Source organism: Athene noctua, chromosome 4 (genome assembly GCF_965140245.1).
Source record: "Athene noctua chromosome 4, bAthNoc1.hap1.1, whole genome shotgun sequence".
Taxonomy (NCBI): Eukaryota; Metazoa; Chordata; class Aves; order Strigiformes; family Strigidae; genus Athene; species Athene noctua.
Genome location: NC_134040.1, coordinates 20483810 through 20505812, shown reverse-complemented (window position 1 = coordinate 20505812; position 22003 = coordinate 20483810). Strand labels below are relative to the sequence as shown.

The following is a 22003-nucleotide window of genomic DNA, read 5'->3' as shown; positions in this document are numbered from 1 at the left end:
CAAATCTGATGACAGGAGTAGGTCACTCTTCAATTCATAATAACAGAAAGTAGTCTGAATTCCCCACCTGCATTTCTTAGTAAAATGAACTATTTTTTATATTTTTGTAACACACTCAGAGAAACATAAAATGCAGTGCACGTTTCCTTAGTACCTGTCAGTTGTGCCTGAGTCACTTGACAAAATATTTTCTCTGATCTTATACTGCATTTTTAGTTACATCAATAGCAAGATATTTTAAGGGAAATAATAATAATGCAGAAGGAGGGCAGTGAGAGACTTTCCAGTCTCTCCTGAGAGACTGTCTTGACAGGAGGAGTTTGATGCCTCTGGGAAAACAGAATTCATTTACATTAACTTTATATTCAATTGTAATGACAAGGCCTTAAAACAGGCTCTGAGATTTCGTACTTGTTTTTTTACTGCTTGGTTCTAGTTTCTACTGAGTTTTCCTCATTCTTAGGGTGAGGGGAAGAAAAGCCATGAATGCCACTGGTGAACATAAAATAACATACTCACAATCCCTACACAGTTACCTACTATTGCTAGCAGACAGCAGTACCAAACTTTTCCAATACAGCCTAGATCAAACCAATTAATTTTATAGATGCTCTTAAAGTATTTAGAGCCTTCTTGCCCAAGTTGGATTTGAACTCCCCCCAGCATCTTTCAGAGCCTCATCTACAGCCTGGTGGTCTTGGGGGACTTCAGTGAAATCCATGCTTGGTGTCAGGCTGTTTGTCCACACAACAGTGTGTGGACAAGAGTGTTTGGACTGAGCAGTTCTGTATAATGGGTGTTTACTAGCAATATCTAAAGGTTGGTGACCTTCTCAAACACCTGTGCCCACTACCCTACCCATTTTCTGAGCATTTCAGCCACAGGTAGCTAGGAAGCACCCAACCAGCTGTTTTTCATGGAAACCTCCCATATTACCTGAGGATGACGATTTCTCTAGACAGAAGTGTGTCAAAGAGTTAGATGCTGTGACATCACAGGGCCTTGGAGAAATCAGCCTTTAAAACAAAATTGTTTGAAGTACTTGCTTATGAAGTTATACATAATACAGTGCTCCTAGAAAATCTATACAATAGAACATGATTGGCTTTGGATTCTCAATCACTCAGAAAAGCTCAGAGTTAGGATTGTTCTCTTGCCTTATATGTGTTCATTAATTTTCAAAATCAGTTTGTTTTCATACTTGTGGTCTCTGCTCTGCTCCACCACCTTACACCTTCCCCCTCAATTCTTTCCATGGACATCCCACCCATTACCTGAACTTCTTCCTCTTGGCTGCTGCATTGTGTAGCTTTTCCCTTTCCCTCCTTTGGCCAGATCTCACTACCAAGCTCCTTCCCAGAGCTGGCCTGTGCAGATCACAGTCAGTTTCTGCCTCTTCCCTCAAATTCTCTTTTTTCCACTCTCTCTGTCTCGGAGAGGGCTACTCAACTCTGAACTCCAGTATCCAGTTGCACCAGCTAACAGTAATACTATAGCTTAAAAAAAAAAAAGACTGTCTCCAATTTTAATGTTACATGCAGCATCTAATACACAAAGAAATACAATACATTGAAGGTCCAAAACCGTTGAAGAGGAAAAAAGAAATACTATCACTTTAAAGATCTTTGTTGTTTGCCTAAGATGTGTCCTTCACGGACTTGACTGGGCACAAAAGGATTCAACATAAATGAATAACTGCTAAACTGCTTCTGATCTGCAGATCATATTGTCCTGCTGACAGATCATGCATGTGAAGTAGAAGAGCTGATACAGGATAGTGAAACCAGCAATGAACCTGAGAAAATTGAAAAGACACAGCTGGAATATAAATGGACAAAAAGCAGCCTCTGACAAGGAAAGGCAAAAGCAAAGGAAAGAAAACAAATAGGGGTACATTTAAATACTAAAAGAAATAGTAACCCCCCGAAATAGGATTCTTCCTCCAAAATGTGTGCATGAGGGTTTGAGCATGTATTTATCTATCATCAGATTAGCAAGAACATGAACTAAAGTAATGCTGACATAAATTACCAAAGGTACTATAATGGATGTTTTATCTATGATAGGTTATATCTTCATTCAGAGGTATTTAAACCCTGATTAAATGGAACCCTGAAACATCTGTGAAGAGTCAGATTGAATCATTCTTCAGGGGACAAGCATTAGATGTTTTCATTACATTTCAGTGATGTAGCCTGTCCAGATCTTGAGGATTTACACTGGGTTTTTTGATATATTTCTTTAGAGTTGGACATGGATGTAACGATCACGTTAGTGCAGTAGACAAATGATGACAAAAATAAGCAGCAAAATTTGAAGTGATCCATTCATTGGCTTACCTATGGATAAAAAAAAGGGTTCTTTTCTTTCTTAATGTCCAACAAAGACAATGATTTCTGAAAGCTGTGTTTTGAAACTGTTGATTAAATCTCCTACAAGTGAAAACTGTTGGTTAAATCTCCTACATATGTTTACCTGAGTAGTTGCATCAAAGAGCCTGGATCTGATTCTAAATGAGTAATTTGTCCAGGCAGAAAAAAGTTTTTTAGAAAGTCTAGAGCCTACTTAATGAAATGTAGAAAATGCTTAGAGAAGTGGAGGGTAATCTGGTGAAAAGACAGATGAACTCAAGATACTGAGGGAAAGACTGATTACAAAGCAGAATTGCAGAGAAGGGAGATGAAACACTAGAAGGAGATAAGTTTATCTAGTGAATGTATAGAGGAAGAAAGTAAAGAAGATAACAGATCTAGAGACAAAGACAACAGGATGGTAGCTGAAGAGGAAGGTTGAGAGAATTTTTTTTTTCCTCAGACATACTGTATTTTTCTGATGTTGGCAAGGTGACGGTGTAAAAGCAGTTCCTGCAGTAGGTAGAAGAATCAAGGCACCTTGTTAGTTTTGTAACTAAAACAGCAGACTGGTACTCCTGAAACCTGCAATTTTGCTTCCTGGTTATGTCTGAAACTTTGATTTTCTTGGGCAAGACAATTACTTCTCTATTCAGTTTCCTATTTATAAACTAGGGTGATAGTATTTGTTTTCTATCATCTTCTTCTTAGCTTGTTTTTCTGAGTTAAAACAGGAACCATATCTCAATATGTGTCTGCCTAGAGGCTGGCAGAGTAACTTGGTCCCAACTGGGACCATTACATAGGAGTGTCATAGTAACTACTGGTAAGTAAGGCAGAGGATCAGGAGAGCTGAAGAAGCTGCCAAAAGGCTTGATATCAGGCACTAGAAGTGATTACTTAAAAATACTTATTTGGGTTCTTTTATTTCCTTTCTGATCCTATCAAGTGTACTCAAGGCACATTTCAGCTCATATTTTATTTATTCCCTTGAATCTTTCTTTTACTTCAAAAGAAAGTGGTTATTCTCATCCAAGTGCTTGGGCTTTCTGAAAAACACCAGCTTTCATCAGACTTTTGATAAAATCATAAGATCCGGAAACACTGAGAGTTCCTTTTGTTTTAATAACCTCTCTTTCATGAATATTTACTTCTCATTTGAATAATTATCATCAATAAAAATTAAAACCGTATGTTTGTGGGGACTGCAAGAAGCTTTGGGATTAAAATGAGTGACATCCCTCAAAAATGAGGGCTATTAGATGGTTATCTTTCTTATAAGTGGAGCTCTTTCTGCAAGAGCCTTCTGAGTCTGGAGTCATACGAGACCAAGAAAACTGAGAGAAATTCTGCAAATGAGAAGCAGAACTGGGAAAAAGATTCTATATGGTTCATCTATACTAGCAGTTGTATAGCTTTGCTTTAACTATCAACAATACTATGAAAATTACAGAGTTTCTAATATCATTAATGATTCTTCTGATCAGTGGGTTCCAATTATAGTTCTTGTTCATTTAATTTTCATTATTTGCTATTTGCCTGTGCAAACAAGATGCTGTTTTCAGCAATGGTTTGCCAAGAAGCCTGCAAGGACAGGCAGGATTGTGATATATCACACACAGGACAACATAAACCACAGAAAAGTATGAAGAAAGAGGAAGGACAAATGTGCTCTCTAGAGCACTCAAGTTACAGAATTCCTAGAGATAAGGAACAGCTAATTTAGGAGAAAATAGGTTATAATTTGGAGAAAATGTCTACGTTTGATTTACAATTTGCAGGTAAAATGTATGAACTTGTATTTATCAACCTAAAGTTCAATACTAAAGCTAGCTTCTCTCCTGGAGTATTTTTATGTGAAGATAACCACATGCATTTATTAAAGTTGATTATTTTACATTTAAAGAGAGTTCCTGCTGGGTTTAGATGTTTCTTTCTACATATTCTGCCTATGTCTTCTCCCATATAAGCTGTTAGTTAAGCACCTGGAACAGAAATGTTGTTGGTGGCAAGGCTGAGGCATCACCTGCTTGAAGGAATGTGAAATCAAAGGAAGATCTCTCAACCGTTTTAGAGAATGGAAGGACATTGTGTCTGGATGTCAAACCACATGGCTGAGCCATGAAGGTATCTGGAAGGGTGTAGAGTGCCATATGGGTAGTGTACTTGGGTTTCAGTGCTGATGGGGGCGTCTGCATGAGCAGGGAGAAAAAGAAGCCAGACCAAGTCCTGGGTCGTTATTTACACTATTTACATCTTTGTGAACAGAGTGACAACAGAGATCTGTGCCCAAAGTAGGCAGTGTAACAGTGCCACGTTTTGAGTAGGTGGTTTTCTACTTCTTTGTCCTCCTGCTGGTTCTTACTTTACATATACAATATGAATGTGTACCTAATCTTTGGGGGTTTTGTTACATACAAGTAATATCTACGGTGGATAAAAAATTGGACATGAGCTAGCAATGTGCACTCAGACCCCGGAAAGCCAACTGTATCCTGGGCTGCACCAAGAGAAGTGATTCTCCCTCTCTGCTTCGCTCTCATGAGACCCCCCCTGCAGTACTGTGTTCAGTTCTGCGGCCCCAACAGCAGAAGGACATGGACCTGCTCGAGCGTGTCCAGAGGAGGCCACCAAGATGATCAAGGGGCTGGAACACCTCCCTTCTGAGGACAGGTTGAGAGAGTTGGGGTTGTTCACCTTAGAGAAGGCTCTGGGGAGACCTTACAGTGGCCTTCCAGTACTTAAAGGGGTCTACAGGAAAGATGGAGGGGGACTGTCTATCAGGGGGTGTAGTGATAGGATAAGGGGTAATAGCTTTAAACTGAGGAAGGGTAGATTTAGATAAGACATAAGGAAGAAATTCTTTACTGTGAGGATGGTGAAACACAAGCACAGGTTGCCCACAGAAGTTGTGGCTGCCCCCTCCCTGGCAGTGTTCAAGGCCAGGTTGGACGGGGCTGTGAGCAACCTGGTCTAGTGGAAGGGGTCCCTGCCCATGGCAGGGGGGTTGGAACTGGATGATATTTAAGGTCCCTTCCAACCCAAGCCATTCTGGGATTCTATGTTAAAGTCTCTACTACAGTACCGTATGTCCTGATGTCAATCCCTTCAACGACCTGTCTGGCTGTTCAGTGCCTGGGATGGCAGCAGAGCCCTGCTGTTATTTAGGAGGACGTAAGGCGAGGGGGACCTTTCCCTGGGCAGCGCATCTCAGGATACTTCTGCGCAGCCCTCGGTGGGTGTCTGCGGAGCGCCGCTCTCCTCAGCAGGCCGGGCACCGCGGCGTGGGGTGACCCTCTCCTCATCCTGCCCGGCCACCACGACCCTGCCCAACTCCGTCGGGCGCTTCGCGGGGTGGAGGCGGCCTGGGTCCGGCACCGCTCCGCGGGCTGGGCCGCGCTAGGCCGCGGTCGGCGGAGCGCCGCCGTAGGCCCGGCTCCGGCAGGCCCGTGCCCGGGACGCGGCGGGGCGGCCCCGGCCGGCCGGCAAGAGGCGGCCGCAGGCCCCGCCTCCCCCCGCAGGCTCCTCGGCGGAAGACCGGGGCGGGCGAAGCCGCTCACCGCCGCGGCCCGCCGGAGCCATGAGCGCCCACCGCAGCGAGAGCGACTGGCAGGGGCTGGTGAGCGAGGTGAGGCGGCGGGGCGGGGGCAGCCGCGGGCCGGGGCGCCTCCCGCGGCGCTCAGCCTCCCGCGGCGCGGCCTGGGCGCCGGGCACCGGCCCCTCCCGGGGCCGCCGGGGGAGAGGGGCGGGCGGGCCGGCCCCGCCGCGGCGCCTGGCTGCTGCCCCGCCTCTTGGGGAAACTGCTGGAGCGAGGGGCAGAGGCGGCGGGAGGCGACCCCGGCCCGGGCCGGGGCCGAGAGGGGCCCCGGCTCCCGCGGCTGGGGCGGCAGCAGGTGAAGCCGGCAGGGGCGGGGGGAGCACTGGGCTGCAGCCGGGCGAGGCTGAGCTGTACGGCCACGTCTGCCCTGGGCACAGCCCGGCCCCGAACCGCCCGCACGCCGCCGGCGCGGCCCCGGCCCCGACCCCGTGCACGGCTGCTGAACACCGGGGACGAGCGTCTGCGAACTTCTGGCTTGGGGCTGCCCGAAAAGGGGCCTTTAGGCGCCGAGCTGCTGTTGGCGGGAAATCGCCAGGGATTCAGCCGCGGCGGTGGCCCGTGGGGCCGAGGCCTCGGGCCTCGCACCGCTGCAGCCGGGAGGTCGGTCCCTGGCAGCCAGCGTGGGTGACGGGTTTGCTCCTACGAGTTGGCTCCTCTGGCCTACGCTTTGTTTTCTTACTTCACTTGAAACACAAAGGAAAGGGTTTTGAGACCCGTGGTGTCAATTATAAAGTGGGAGAAAAATTTGTGATAGCACAGTGGCCATGAGCTTCAACAGGTAGAGGATTTTTGAAATATGTGAGTAGGAAAATGTTACTATCTGCTACGTCCACATTAAAAGATCCACAGTGTTTACGGGTGCACTTTTGTGTAGGACGTTACCAAACTCAAAACGAGTTGAGGTCAATGTAATTTAATATCGTCAAAGTTAACTCTGTTTAACAGGCAGAACCATGGAGTTTGAAGTAGGTTGGCATGCTGATTTTTGCATTGCATTTTGCATTGCATTAATTTTGCATAAGTATAAAAATAGTATTTTTATGTTTACAGCTAGCAAACAAAGCTTCTGTGCAAATGGCGTGGGCCTAGATCAGCCTGACTGGGTCTACTGTCATAGAGTACGATGCACACAGGTGAATTCCTCTGATTTCAGGAGGGCTTTGCCTCTGTTAGATTATGTGAGCATGTCTTAGGGCCCTGACCTGTCAAAAAGATGCATGAGTTCAAGGTCCGGAACCTGTCACTTCTGGTGATTTCAGTGGGAGTTTGTGTGGGCCCAGATCTGTGCTAGTATGGTACATTCAGAATTGAAGTCTACCTATGCACTCAGTGCCTGCAAACATATAAAATAATCCAGAAGAAAGTGAAAAGTGTACTTTAGTGGTATCCTGATAGTGCAGTGTTACATCTGACATGTCACAAATGGAGTTTTATTTGGAGTGGGGGTAGTGTCACATGGCAGAGAAAAGTAAGAGAGACAATTCACGAGGTGTATTCAAAGGAAATGTACTTATTCTTGGCTTTAAAAATAATTTAGAATTATTTTGGAACTTTTTTACTTTTGATATGATGTAACGTAGAAACTCAGTCCTGAAATTGAACACTTATTTGTGGTTTAGGGGCTTCTTGATTGTAGCAGAGTTTAATGACTTGGCTAAGCTACATTCTTGCAAATACTTAAGCATGCATGCAATTTCTTTTTTTTTCAGGAACAATTAGAGGCCTAGTGATTTATATTCCATTTCCCCTTCCTTTCTTTCTGTTCCTAGAGCAGGCTTACAGCCTGTTTTTCTGCATGAAGTCTGTAACATATGCTGTCAGAGTATAGGCTTCATTCTCTTGCCTTCCTCTTCCTTTGGCTGTTGCGATAAACTGTGTGTGATTTACCCATTAACTCCAACATGCTAATATGAGAGAGTGGCTCTGACTTCTGAAGTAACTTATAGTAAAGTTTTTGCAGTTTGCTATATCCCTCAGTGGTGCAAAGCTTCTCCAGGCCCCTTGGCTTCAGTAATTGAAGTTTTGTTCCCTATGCATTTTGTAAACATTTTGAAGTGCTTTCAAACTGTAAGATAACACAGGCAGGAAGAGACCTGATAGCTCTCAACAAACACTTCCACATTGCTGATGCTGGACAGTTAAAACAGAATGGGGTTCAAAATCTTGGTATAAAAGTCCAGAAGCTGTTGGGTCATGTTCTTTTTCATTTCTGCAAGCTCAGTCCTCCAAATTTGAAAGCTAGGAGCAATTAAAATATTTGTCAAAGCAGCTGTAATATTTTCTGAAGTCTGGTATTGCAGGTGTTAAGAAAAGTAGTCAGATGTATTTTTGGTCCTTATGTATACACACCCAAACACTTGTACACACACAGAGCTGTATATTTTTGTAGCTTGGCTTTTCATTCTTCATTAGATAAAAAGAATGCTTGTTTTTTCTGGTGTGTTCCAGGGTTTTTTTGTGTTTACTCTTTTTTTTCCTTTTGACTTTTGTTCCATTTCAGTGCCTTTTGCTCTGTACCCTTTCATGTATCTTTCTCTGCTTGCATTATGTTCATCAGCAACTTGTTGCTTGTTCTTTTGCCTCCATGTTTATGTATTTTTCCACTTACTCTACAGCCACATGAATTTCAGGCCTAGTGTGCACTTGGTACTCTGAACAATCTTTGCACCACATGTACCCTAAACATTCTTTAAACTAACTCAGAATAGGGTGACGTAGGAAGGAATACTGGGGCAAAGCCAACTTAACAGATACTGAAGGAGCAGAAAGAGTCATTATTTCCATTGATAATCTTGCAAATTGAATGCAAAAGAACATACTTCAGGAGTGAGAATCCACATAAATTTTGCTGATGAGTTCATTTAGATGAGTTCAAGTATTAATGATGGATTAATATATATATAAGAAGTACTTTGTTGAGTTACCACGTAATTTTTGCATGGAGTATGGGTTTTTGTCTTGACGTTTACCTCACCAAATGACCCATGTTTAGGATCTTGAAAAACCTGTGTAAAGCTGTAGGATGAAGACCTGGTCAATAACTGTTGTTTGACACAAATGAAACTGAGCTGTAGCAAGAACTTTCTTGCTGGCTGGACTGAGATGGTAGCCTAAATCCTCCAGAAACAAGTTATCTTCATATATCCCAAAATACTATCCTAAAAGTAATGTCCATTCCTTTGAATATGCCTTTGAATGTCTTTTGTTTAAAAAAATAAAATCCTTGGTGAAAACAAAATACCTCTCCCATCTGGAAGAGGGTGAAAACAGGAAAGTGTCACAGTAACTAGTTGCTTTGCTGAGTGCACTGCTAGAAAGCAGCCATGGAGAGGTAATTATACCGTACTCTTCACTGAAGAGAACAGAATTCTTCAAAATAATTTTGGTCACCAAAATCTTGGTTGCAGAGTTTTGTTTGTTTGCTTTTAAATGTCCATATTTACTTCTTTTCTTAGCCTGACAGCCATGTTCAAGGATATGCTAAGCTGCTGATTTACACAAACGCATGTGAGTCAACTCCTTAGTGGCTCAGTTTTACTGTTTCTGTAAGGAAGATGAAACATAACTAAATCCCATGAATATGAATGTAAAACATGATATATGAACTTTGAGGGTAGTTGGGGGCTTCTTTTTGACAAGTTACAGAAGCTTCCAACTCTGTTTATTGTGTTGTGGGGAAGGGTGTGATTTCAGTTTTTGCCTGAATTCCATGTAATCTGTCATAGAATAATTTGATTTAAGGATGGTGACAGAATCAGTGATAGAGAAAGGAGTAGGTGGTAGCATGATCTTGGGGGTGGTAGGATGAGTTGAATAGTACTAGGAGATCATGTGTGGTACGGAAAAACACTTATGTAAGGCCATCTCTGTCCTTGCTTTAGCTGACTTGTACAAGTTGGGTCTCCTTTCTGCTGAAGTCAGTGAGTGTGCTTCCATTCACTTCATTGAGAGTTGGCACTAGTCCTAATTTAATACTGCTTGGAAAATATGTACTTCTGATGGTGTTTTCCACTGGAAGCAGAAAAGGTTTCCTAGGAAACCCATAAAACTATAGTGGTTGTTCTCCATCCTTTCTGCTAGCTTCTCCATTGGATTTGTCAACTTCTGGAATTAAATCCAATGTCAAAATGCTTCTTTTTTCCTTGTCACCTCCCACACATTAGAGCATTTACTGTATGCTATTTACAGCTACTCATGTGTGACTGTGTCTCCTAATGTTAGTTTGAAGAAATTTAGTCTCCATTTAATTTGTGATTCTCAAGAGGTTATTTCTTGGTTATTAGATGTGTATGGTCTTCAGCACCACAGGGGGAAGCAATATACTTGTGCTCTTGAGCTCCCTGGCCTAGTAATTGCCAGCTTAAAACTTGAAAGGGTTTGGGGGAATTACTTATCAAACGTGCAACTACTGAGCAGTAGTTCTAGTTGAAGTAGCTAAATGTTCCAGACATGAATTCTGACGAGAGTGAGAAACCTAACCTGCTTGTAATTGACAGAGCCTACCTTTCCCATCGGTTGCACTTTTTTTTTTTTTTTTTTTTTATGTGGACAAGAGAGAAGAGGAAGGAAAATTAGTGAGATTTTTGTTTTTATAATATCTCTCTAACTTTCTGTCATGTTGCCTTTTCAAACAGAGCATGAAATGTAATTCACCAAACTTATGTGAGGGCACCCAACAGGCTTTGGAGCCACTGATTTCAGAGCTTTTCTGAACACCAGGAAATGCCAATGGCTGCAGGGAAGAACATATTGGAGTGGATGCTCTGAGGTCCCTAGGTGTCTGGCATTGTAATGGCTTTGTCATTTGGAAAAGAAAGTGGAAATGCTGAAAGAGCTGGTGTGTCTTACTGCTCTTCAGAGTTCTCAGGGAGCTATGGGAGAGGTGCTATGGAGACCTGCATGTTGGGCTTTCAGGCAACAAAAAAGTGTTTGCTTCTTATGTTTCTGGATTCCAGTCCAGACTAAGACATCCACAGGGATGTTGAGGAACAAACACAGGGAATTTAATGATGTAATCTGATGCACAGCATACAGAATTTCTAAGGGCAGGACCACATTGCAAAATAGTGTTATTTTGACTAATCAGACCAAATGATGGTAATTATTAAATGACCAGTGAAGATCATGTGGTGTAATACTATAATCAAAACAAGACGTGGTGTTCTGGAAAGCTGCTTATATTACTTATATCATCAGTGAATGATACCTGCCTGCTTTGTGTTTCAGCAGTTGTGAGGTAGCTAGTGAAGTAAGTGCTGGGCAGCAGGAAGGGCAGAGTTGATATTGTGGGATAAAACCAAGGACACTGCATTGTCTCAGGTTTTATCAGAGATGAGGACATGAGATGGCAGGCAAATGGCCAGTAATTGTGTGTTTCTCTGGGTTTGAATGCTTGACTCTTTCAGATAAATTGAACAGTTTAATCTGAAGTCAAGGGGAGCAACATTACTGAAACAGTCAACAAACACCCTGAAGAGTGACGTTGCAGTGCATTTTGGAACTTTTCACTTTGTCATTTCCTTAACAAAATTGCCACCAAGAGTATGGTAAGGAAGAATTGAATAAAACTTCAGGCAGTTCAACAGCAGTTCTATCTGTTGTCTCAAAGATGATAAGCAGAGTTGATGGGTTCTCTAAGAGCATGGTGGACAATATTTTCCAAGCCCACATATGGTATGGTGGCCCATGAGCTTTGGGAGGACACTAGGTCCTGGAGTGTTGACAGAACACAGAATATGATCCATAGTGATTCCAAAGCACAGTTTGGAGATAGTATCTCTGCTTTTACCTTCAGAAAATTAGGTATTTTCCATCTTGGCACTGACTGCCATTAAATACACAAGTATAGGCCAGTAATTTGCTCAAATGTACAAGAAATTGTTTTGTGATAAGAATTCAGTGTGTTTGTTGGTTTAAAAAAAGAAAGTCTAAAACCTTGACAGTGTCCCAGCTCATCCAATTATTAGACCATGCCTACAGTGTCGTTAATGAGATCTATCCAGATTTGTCACTAAAAATAGCAATGGACAAATAGTAAGTGTTCGATGTAGAGGGTCACCTTGGAGCAGTTACACTCTCCTGTAATGTCAGTCTCTTTTTACTCAATTTCACTAAAGTAGTTATCTGGCTGTAAAGCAGTTCAGGCAGTAATGTAGGATGTCATATATATTCCTTTAATTATTATGATCTTCCTTGTAGCAATTATAATTTGCTTTATTGCAGATAACAGCGAATTGGTAGATAAAAACTAGACAGATATGAAAAGTTGTACGTTGTAGCTTTTAGATTGAAAGTATAGCAGCTGGTTCTTGGTTAACTTTGTTTTTTAAACTCAAAGATTATTTTGGAACATCAATTAAAAAGAAACAAAGGACAATAAGAATATTTTGTGGTAACTATAGTGCATAACAGAATTTACTTGTTTGTCTCGTTGATAGTACACAAGAGGTAGGCTTTCCTTCAGTTGCAGAGGAAAAAATCTCTATATGAATGCCAGAAGCATCTATTGACTGCTTTTTCTCAGACTATATGGGAAAATTTTCCTTATTGCTTGCATTTCTCCAAAAAGACTGTTAAAGTCCTATATTCTTTTTGACAGCATACCAATTTTGCTGCACTTATTTGTCCATATATGGGAAATTGTTGGTGGGACTCAGGTGTTTCCCTGAGTAGAATCCATTTCTGATGTACAGTTGTTAGGTCAGTTTATGGCCGTTATAAGTACTTTTTTTTTCAACATTCAGAAGCATATATATTGAATAATCTTGTTAAGGTCTGGCTTTGTATAATTTGTTTTTCCTTCAAAAATGATAATGGGAATTGGAAAAATAGCTCTGTCAAATAATCAGATTCCACAGAAATGCTGTGGCTTTGTTGTTTACAGTTAGCCCATGGAAACAAATTACTATGCATTATTACTATTTTTAGCTCATTTATTTGGGAAAGTCGATATATGCAAAATGCAAAAATGGCTTCAGAAAGTTTAGGTGTTCCTTTTTAGAGTAAATCCAAACTGTACATTGATGAGAGATGCCATGTGCCCTATGGCACATAATCAGTGTATAAGTCATTAAGATAAAATATACTTTAAACAAGTAGGAGACCATTATTCCTTCTCATTTAGACCCTGAACTGTCCCCACAATCTTTTTTATAGTTCATTATCCTCAACCTAGGCGATAATGGAGAATTCCCTTGCCCCTGCCAGTGCTACTGTGAAAGGTAAAGCTGCCTTTTATTCTTTGACTGTGTCCTTTGTGGAGGGCTATGACTCATGGCAAAAGCAAAATTTGTTCAGCACTACGTTTGCATTTGCTGCCTGATAAGTATTATTTTTTATAGTCTTATCCACATGCTCCAGGTAGCTTCCGACTCTCGTGCACTGTTTCGTATACCAGTGGTTGTGACAAGGCTTGGAGGCACCTGCTGGTGGTGTTGGGTGCCCTAAGGCGAGATGTCTAGCTTTGCTCCCCTCCCACTGTGTACATTGTATAGGCTGTTCTGCTCCACCACTGTAGGCGTTTGCTGGATGGACCAGCTTCATTCTTCCTGGTGGCTAAAGGAACAGGATGGGCTACTTGGCTCAGGGGTTTGGGCTGTTGGGTGTTTTTAAAGTGATTGTGAGGTTTGCATTTTCTTGGTTTTATTTGCAATTACTGTATCAGATTTATTTAGTATTTAGCATTTAAAAACAATTTAGTGAAGGCATATTTTAGAATTGACTAAGACATGAAATGAAATTGAAAAAAAAAAAAACCCCGAGAGATTGTCAGAGGCAAATATTTCACTGTAAGGGAAGGAATTATTTTATCAAGTTTGAAGCAGTTTACCATGTCGCTATAATCACTTGCTGACAATATTAAAGTTTAGCTTCTGATACCTTTCAGTGCTTTATCAGGGGACTTGACATTTGTGTAAGGTATCAGTAAGGACGTAAGTACATAGGTACATTTGCCTTCGTTGATGCCATGGCATCATAATCCGGAAAATTTATGGCAGGATTTCAACTTCAGTATTGCCAGAAATGAAATTAATCCAAGGTGGAAGTGTCCTTTTTGAGAGTTCAAATCCTTCTTGGAATTACTTTTCTCATTCGCTTCCTGCTTTTTTTGCAACTAAGCCTTTACCATTTTTGGAAAACATTGGCTGTACTAATATACCAAACTCACTTTTCTCTTTCTCATTGACTCGAAATTGAGGTTAACAAAGTCGATTTTAAGCAAGTAGTACACACTAGTAATGATTTTTGTCCCAAAGAACAGCACTGACTTGAACAGTATGGAAGTGCTGATGCTCTTGCTTTGTGCAAGAGCCCATAATGACAAAGTGTTCTTGTCAGAGTATATAATGAAACTATAAATTGTTTTCATGACTGCTGTGATATTTGGTCTCTTGCAGAGCACATTCAGAAAGTATTTAGTGCCACGTCTTATGTGAGTAACACCAGAAATAGAAATATAGGCTTTAGCACGAGCAGTGTCAAGTGACGGGTAAGAAGAATCTGCTGATTGAACACCATGTTAAGTGAAAAAAGTTGCCTGAAACTTCTGATAGGTAACATTCAGCCACAGCGAGAGAGTGTGGCATACATGTTACTCTCCTACTCTCAGTGGGGAAAGGCAGTGGAGCAGATCATACTTGGAACAGCTAAGATTTGCGAATTCTGCTTTGCTTTGTGCATGAGCCCTATACAAAAGAGGCAGTGGCTGGAGGGGAAGGCTCAACTCTCTGCCTTCCCTCCCCATTCAGGTGTTTGCAATATTCCTGCCTTATTTCCCATTCTTTTGACTCAACAAGTACATGCACATAGTATCCCAGCTGAATTAGTTTCTTTTATCTGTGCCAATAAAGTATCACACTGCAATTGTTTCAGACTCAAAGTAAGTTTTGGTTGCCACTCATGCTACTGTTTCTGCTGAACATGGTCCTGTTTCACTGTCCAGGTGGGAGGCTGAGCACAGAGAAAATTGCTGGTAGGTGGGGAGAGGAAGAAAAGAGAAGGGGGAATGAGGCAGGAAATGTTGGTTGCTGACTGAGAGCTGAGCATTGTGGACACAAATAGAAAAGAGAGTTTGCAAATTTTTCTTCCTTCTAGCAGTCTTCCCAGGGCTGCAGGTCAAATTGTGAGGTTCCTCATACTATTGCATATGAAGAAAAAGAGGAGAAACTTGAATTGCTGAATTTTCCTAACTCACGGTGGTCAGTTGAGAATGTGGCCTTATAAATGAATTTCAGGCTCCTGAATCAACGGATTTCTTTCCCATAATTGTTATTAATAAACTAAGATGACTTGTGTCAGACTCTGATCTAATGCAGAGAGTCTTCCTCCATCTTTTCAGAGAAAAACTTGAGCCTCTTGAATCCAGTACTTGCTGGGGAAAAAATGGCTTGTTATAATAATGTTTTTTTTCTCTTCTGCAGTATCTGGTGTGCAAAAGGAAGCTTGAAAGTAAAAAGGAGGCATTGCTTATCCTTTCCAAAGAGCTGGATACCTGTCAACAAGAAAGAGACCAGTACAAGCTTATGGCCAATCAGTTGCGGGAACGACACCAGTCTCTGAAAAAGAAGTATCGGGAGCTGATTGTAGGTTGTTCTTTATGAATACTGTATAATTGGGGGATAAAAGTGAACCTCAAAAAAAAAAATGGAAATAAGTGCATAATGACTGCTGTAAAAATGTTTAGGTACTTGTTTACAGTAGTCCTGCAGTTGTACAGCCCTGATCATATTATTACTCATTTGTTCCGCATTGATGAGGTAGTGCCTGTTATATAAGACACAGAAAGACAGTGCGTGCTCTGAGGAAATTAGTTTCAGTCATAATTCCATTTAAAAACTGACTGCAGTATTATTATTCCACAGCAGCTTAATGTACCGTTATGAAAAATAATGCAACATAAATTTGTAATGACCTGCTGTTCTAGAAATGTAAACAAATCTTCAGCCTTGGACAATTTTTTGAGTTGAAATTAATATTACTGATATTAATCAAGATGCGGTATTTTAGAAATAATTTTCGTAATATTTTAGTTGAAATACATATTTTAAAACGTGATCCACAAAGTTAATATAGATGCTGGCTTCAGAAATAAGTTACCAAGAAAATATGTCCATTTATTTGTAGGATGGGGATCCATCCCTTCCGCCTGAAAAAAGGAAACAGGTAGGAATTATTTTTCAGTTGACATTATTTATCAGCTGCAAAAGTACTTTGCAGAAGTATGAAAATGTTAGCTGAGAATTCTGGTAAAAAGCAAGCATTTCTGTCTATTGAAAAACTCAGTCTTTAAACTGTGGACTCTTGTGCTTTTGTCTAAACATGTTTCACTCTGAAATATCTGAACTATCATTAATTAGAATATATGGCTATTGCTTTTATGTTCACCTGAGACTGGAATTGGTCAGTGTATGGAGGCTTGAGATTGTTTTCTTTGTTGTTTATCCTTCTTGTATTGAGTCCTAAAATGGGTTTGTGACAAGACTTCTCGTACATAAAAGCAATCTGGAAATGCATTGTCTGCATTCCATAATTGTTAATTTATTGTTGTGAGTACTGTTTTCCATTAGGTACTCTCCCAGGTCACTCGAGTTCTGTGAGTTACAAATGGTAAGAACAATGGTAATTGCACTTTATGATTCCCCTGAAAAACTTCTTGCCTGCTCACTTTTTTTTGTTGTTGCCAGAGATCCATGTAGTGTGTCCCTCATGTGGAGTGTTGGTTGTCACATCTTAAAATTATCTTAATTTTTAGAGAAAAATGGCACCCAAAACACAGTGTGTGAGCAGGGGGAGGAGGACAACCCAAAAGAAGTAAAATTTTTGCTGTAATTGCTAGTCCTGCAAGTCTTTTAACCATGTTTAAAACATGGTTATTGCATTCTCTTAATGGATCAGAAGTTTTACCAATCATCATTTCCCTGGAAGCTTCCATGTAGTTCTTGCTATTTTCTTAAAATTTTAGGGGCTTATGGTTTTGCTTGATGCAAACTAAACTTTCAGAGGCAATATAATTACTCCTTTGGGCACTGAAACAAATAGCTGCCAAGAAGTCAGTGGCTCAGTGTAGAATCATTTAACTTCCTCATTATTTAGCATAATTTATTTGAAATTCTGTTCTTTCAACAGAGGTCAAATAAAAGTTTATGGCCAAATACAGGTTTATGCATTCTGACTACTAAAATTGGAACTGAAGATTATACAATTAAAAGGGAAAAAAGCAATGCAGTATATGGGTCATTGCAGAGTCCCATGGATATTGTTCTAATTTGTCTTTCATCTTTCAAAACAAATAAATCTGATACTTGTTTCTAAAATACTAGCAAAGTTTAGTCTAAAATCAGAAGCTGCAATTATATTAAGTTTTGGCCAATCTTACTGTCCTAAGTGCCTGGAAAGCCATTTAATAATCTAGCTAGGGGTCTTCTTTTTTCTGAGTAAGTTAGGTATTCATGCTAGGTGACTGAAAGAAAGAAAAGCTTGTTCTTTGATGGGGTCGTTTATAGGTCTCCCTCAAGGACAATATATACTTTAGGTTGTACAGTAATAGGCTGTTAGTGTACTACTTTTCATTTTCCTGAGAGGTATGTCTGTAGCAAAGTGGATAATCCGGAGTAGTTAGGGTCTTTCTGAAGAAGAGTACAGTTTTGCTTTGAGAAATACATCAAAAAATCAAAAAGTTATGAATATTATTCCATTGTTACTGTACATACATTTCTGAGCATTGTCTGATGTAAGAAAGGTGACTTTCTCTGTGCTCTTTTGCACTTTTTCCATCCCCTTTTTGCCCAGAAGCCTAGTTGCTGGCTGGGAGAAATTCGTGACCTCAGTCACTTTATAGATTAGGGTCTCTGTTTTTATAATGAATTTTGTGTGGCATAGAAGTACGTGCTGTTCTTGTGGTCAGAAATGAGATGAAAATGTGATAAACTGAACAACACATTTCTTCACTGCAACTCAGAAATTATGGTTGAAATTGCAATCTAGAACCTTAAATGTAATAGGTGGGTTAGAATTGCTGTTTCTTCTCCTTCATCTCTTCATTTTTCACCTTTATTATCAATTACACTTTGTGCCTTCTTAAAATAACTTGTTTTCAGTGTTGTACCTTCTCTCCCTGTTTTGCAAGACAGAATTTTCATGTTTTGTATGGAAATATCATATAACCAGGCAATTTCTATCAGCAAGCAGTTAACTCAGATTGTGTTTTTGTAAAATTGGTGTTCCTGAAAGGTGTCTTAACAGGCAGTGTTCTGCCGTGTTTTCCCTCTCAAAGCTGTGTGTGCAGTGGTACACATCTCTGACATAAGCCAAAGATTGCTCTATGTGTATCACCTTCTGCCAACAACAAAAGCAGGAAATGAGAAACTCTGCTATTGAAATCTCTTTTCCTGCAGTACATGTTTTGCCATTAGTGTTGTTATCACAGCCTGTGAGCTGTCAGTGCTTTCCTGGTCCCTCTTTCTAAACATTCACAATTAAATGCTGTGGTTTAAGGTAGTTTTATAATGTCTTGTGGTGTCTGTTGTAGGAGTAATTTTTGGATAAATAATGAAGGGGTGAAATGTTTCAGAAGGATAGGAATAATGAAAGTTACCGTTCACCACAGGTGGTAAACAACAGACACTCCCCATTTTGAAAGGCATGTTAAAATGTTGTTTTCTCTACACAGCCTCTGTGCATCCTGTATAAATAGAAATTCTACCATTCTGCAGTGGTATATATTTATATGCATTTGCTGTGATAGAGAACATTTTTATAACCTTGGCAAACAAGTACTGGATATCTGTTGGACAGTGTTACCATGCTGGGAAACTTAAAGAAGAAAACATAGTTGGGATTTTTTAGCTTGATTTATACAGACTATTATTTTTGTCTATATTGCTTAAAATTTCAGTATAACTTCAGTTTGGGAGAAGCTTTGTCGCTAAAATAACAGATCAATGAATCCTTTGACATTCTATATGAAATGGAAGTTCTTTTAATACAGATAAGCTCCTTTGAATAAACGAAGGTGAAGTAAAATGCATGGTTAGGAAAATGACTGTGCTGGGCCACAGCCCTAAATATGCTTTGCTTAATTTGATCTCAGTGAGACCGCTCAGTTGGAGATAATGGGTTTGCAGTGGGGCTGTGTGTAAAAAATAAAGCCGCAATGCATATGTTCACTGGTGAGGACTTATATTTGTATTTTAAATATATGAGGAATCAAATTAAATGGAGCTAAACATCACAAGATTACAGAATGGTTGAGGTGGGAAGGCAGCTCTTGTGATAACTAGTCCAGTCCCCCTGCTCAAGCAGGGTCACCTAGAGCAGGTGGCCCAGGACTGTGTCCAGTCAAGTTTTGAATATCTGCAAGGATGGAGACTCCACAGCCTCTCTGGGCAGCCTGTTCCAGCGTTTGACCACTCTCACAGTAAAAAAAGAGGGGGGGCGTGTTTCAGATACTTGCAGGTATTGGGGTGACTAAACTCCCTCATGAGAACCCAGGGCGGTGAACATGAAGCTTCTTCCAGTTCTGTGAAGAAGACTTTATCTCCTACTTCCTGATGAGGAATGCTATAGCAGAGACCCAGTACAACAGCATACATGTTGACCTACCCACTAATCTTGACCTAAAAGCTCTCGGCTGACTCCTGACCTGTCCCAAGACAGAGCCCCATTCATTCCAGTTACTCTTATCACATAAAGGGCAGCACCCCTCCACACCTTCCTGCCACCCTTCCTAAAGAGCCTGTATCCCTCCATTACAGCACTCCAGTTGTGTCAGCTATCACACCGTTTCTCCATGATCCCAATGAGTTTGCAGCCCTGTAACTGCACGCAGACTGAACTCTTCCCCGTGCTGCATGTGTTAGAGTAGAGGCTTCTGAGGGGCATCCAGGTGTGTTGGTTCCACAGTACAGGCTTGAGAGCTTTCCTCATGAGGCTGTTTTGCAAGCACTTCCGTCTTTACATGTCTATGATTAAAGGAATTACACTTCAGCTCAGTTGCTTTGCAAATTGCTATGTCCCTTCCTTTCCCATCATCCCAGGCTATTGGCTTGCCTACCCTATCCCAAGCCTCCTTGTTCCCTCCCCCAAAATTTCTAAATTAAAGCTTTCCTTATGAAGTTGGCCAGCCTGTTGGCAAAGATAGTTTTGCTTCATGTACTCAGGTGGATCCTCTGTCTTGCAAGCAGCTGTTGAGCCTTAGAGAGGGTCCTGTGGTCATAGAACCACAGGAGGTTCTTAATAATGAGCCTCACATCGTAAGGATGACATAGTCCTAGTATAGAGCACAGCTTGATACCTACTCTTTTTGCCAGGAAAAAGTCTTATCAGAGATTTTGCTGAAGGTTGTGGTCCTTAACTCTGTTATAGTTATCTGGAGGTGTGCCGAGGTGATTCATTCAAACCAAGACTCTGACTGCTTCAGCAATCATTGACATCACAGCAGCATGCTACCCACTCACCAAGATGTTGGTCAGACAGCTTGACTTCTGCTAATGAATAAGCTCATAAGCGTGGCATATGGGGGCAAACAGAACACCAGAAGGACTGGAGGTTCCAGACAGGAGTATGTTGTGACATACTACAAATTGGACCCATTTGGATCCATTCCACCTCCAGCTCCTAGCTTAATCTACTCAGCTGTCACAATTCACTTTTGAAACAAACTTCAGGGATCACTTTATGACAGTTTTTGACATCATCAGAAAAAATGACTAGTGTGACTATAGTGTGACTATAGTGTGACTGTTTCTTGTTAATTAATGAATTCGGGAAGGTTTGCTAGTCTTGTGCTAAGGCACAAAAGCTGCATTTAGAGTCCTGTGAGATAAAATCTTCAGATAAAATACACTACAGAATAAGCAATCATCTTGTATTTATCTCACAAGGGTTCTGTGAAGATTAATGTGATTTCCTCCTCTCTTTAGAGGGTTTGAAGATGAAAAACATTATACATGCACTAAACTTAGACCTGTGCTTTGCTGTGGTTTGTAGGTGTGTGTGTTTGACTCCCATAGTGTGAGGGGGTAGATGGAAAACAGAGAGATTGTTTGCCCTTGCAATGTATCAGAGAGCAATATTCCCATGGATTTCAAAATGTGCCTGCTCTGAGACCATAGCTGGTAGAGAGATTTTGGTTCTGCCTGCTGAAACTTGCTGTTCCGTTGATAGAAGCAGGTGGGTGGCAGTATGCAAAATCTAGGACTTAGCCACACTAGGAGTCATGCTTTGTGAAGTGACACTGTTGTTTCTTCATCATGTATCTCCAGTAAACATGAGGCTAGGAGAGAAGAAATGCTCGTTCTAATGCAATATGATAGTCCCCCTTTAAAATTTGAAGCGTTGTTCAGACCCGATGTGTACAACAACCTCTCCTCTGGTTGCTGTTACCTTAATGGAATAGAGAGACACTTAATCCACACCCCTGCACCTGAATACTCTCAGTGAATATTCTGTTAATTAGTCACAACACTCAGAATGTGTAAGGGATCTTGATTCTTTTTGTGCATTATCTCGAAGTTTAAGTTGTCCTTAAGATCTCAAAGCAGCTAAAATACTTCTGATAAAACAAGCTAATGAAACAATCTTCTTCTATCGTAATATACTAGTCTTTGTATAAGTAAAATGAATCATTTCTCTTTGACTACATCTTCATCTGCTGTCAACAAAATCTTGATGCCTATATAAATTATGGGGGGACTGAAGAATCTTACTGAACCTTCACATTAAAGGAATTTCTGCCAAGTAACTTCTCATGATACTGGTAGTTCATGCTGACACCTTTGTTTGCTGCTTATGATGTATGTTAACAAGTTACTTTGCAAAAACTGGCCTTATAAATGAGTCTGTAGTTGATACTAAGTTTATTTTGTCAGCCTTTGGCAAGTGCTCTAGGTGTGGCTCGGTGTTTGGTCCTCTGTAACACTGTGTTAATCTAACACAGAGAAGACTGGTTGAAAAAGAGGAAAAAGGTGTTAATTTTATGTGTCTACTGCTAAAATGGCTTTTTTGTTCTATTAATCAGCTCTATAAAAACTTCGATTGCTGGCGGTCTTGAAGGTAT

The 22003-nt window shown here is 40.9% G+C and overlaps 1 protein-coding gene across 7 annotated transcripts in view; it reads left to right on the top strand.

Annotated features, from left to right (window-relative positions):
* Nucleotides 1-5844: 5844 nt before the first annotated feature.
* The window catches only part of CCDC149 (coiled-coil domain containing 149), a 53274-nt gene continuing 37115 nt past the window's right edge, over nucleotides 5845-22003 (top strand). For 3 of the 7 annotated variants that reach the window (XM_074904609.1, XM_074904606.1, XM_074904605.1), the window contains exons 1-3: nucleotides 5845-5979; nucleotides 15369-15530; nucleotides 16072-16110. In XM_074904609.1, coding sequence (XP_074760710.1) covers nucleotides 5932-5979; nucleotides 15369-15530; nucleotides 16072-16110 — 249 coding nt within the window. In that variant the 5' untranslated portion in view covers nucleotides 5845-5931. Of the gene's footprint in view, nucleotides 5980-6440; nucleotides 6550-6669; nucleotides 6748-15368; nucleotides 15531-16071; nucleotides 16111-22003 lie in introns of those variants that run through there. The other 4 variants (XM_074904607.1, XM_074904611.1, XM_074904612.1 and 1 more) reach the window with 4 other exon arrangements.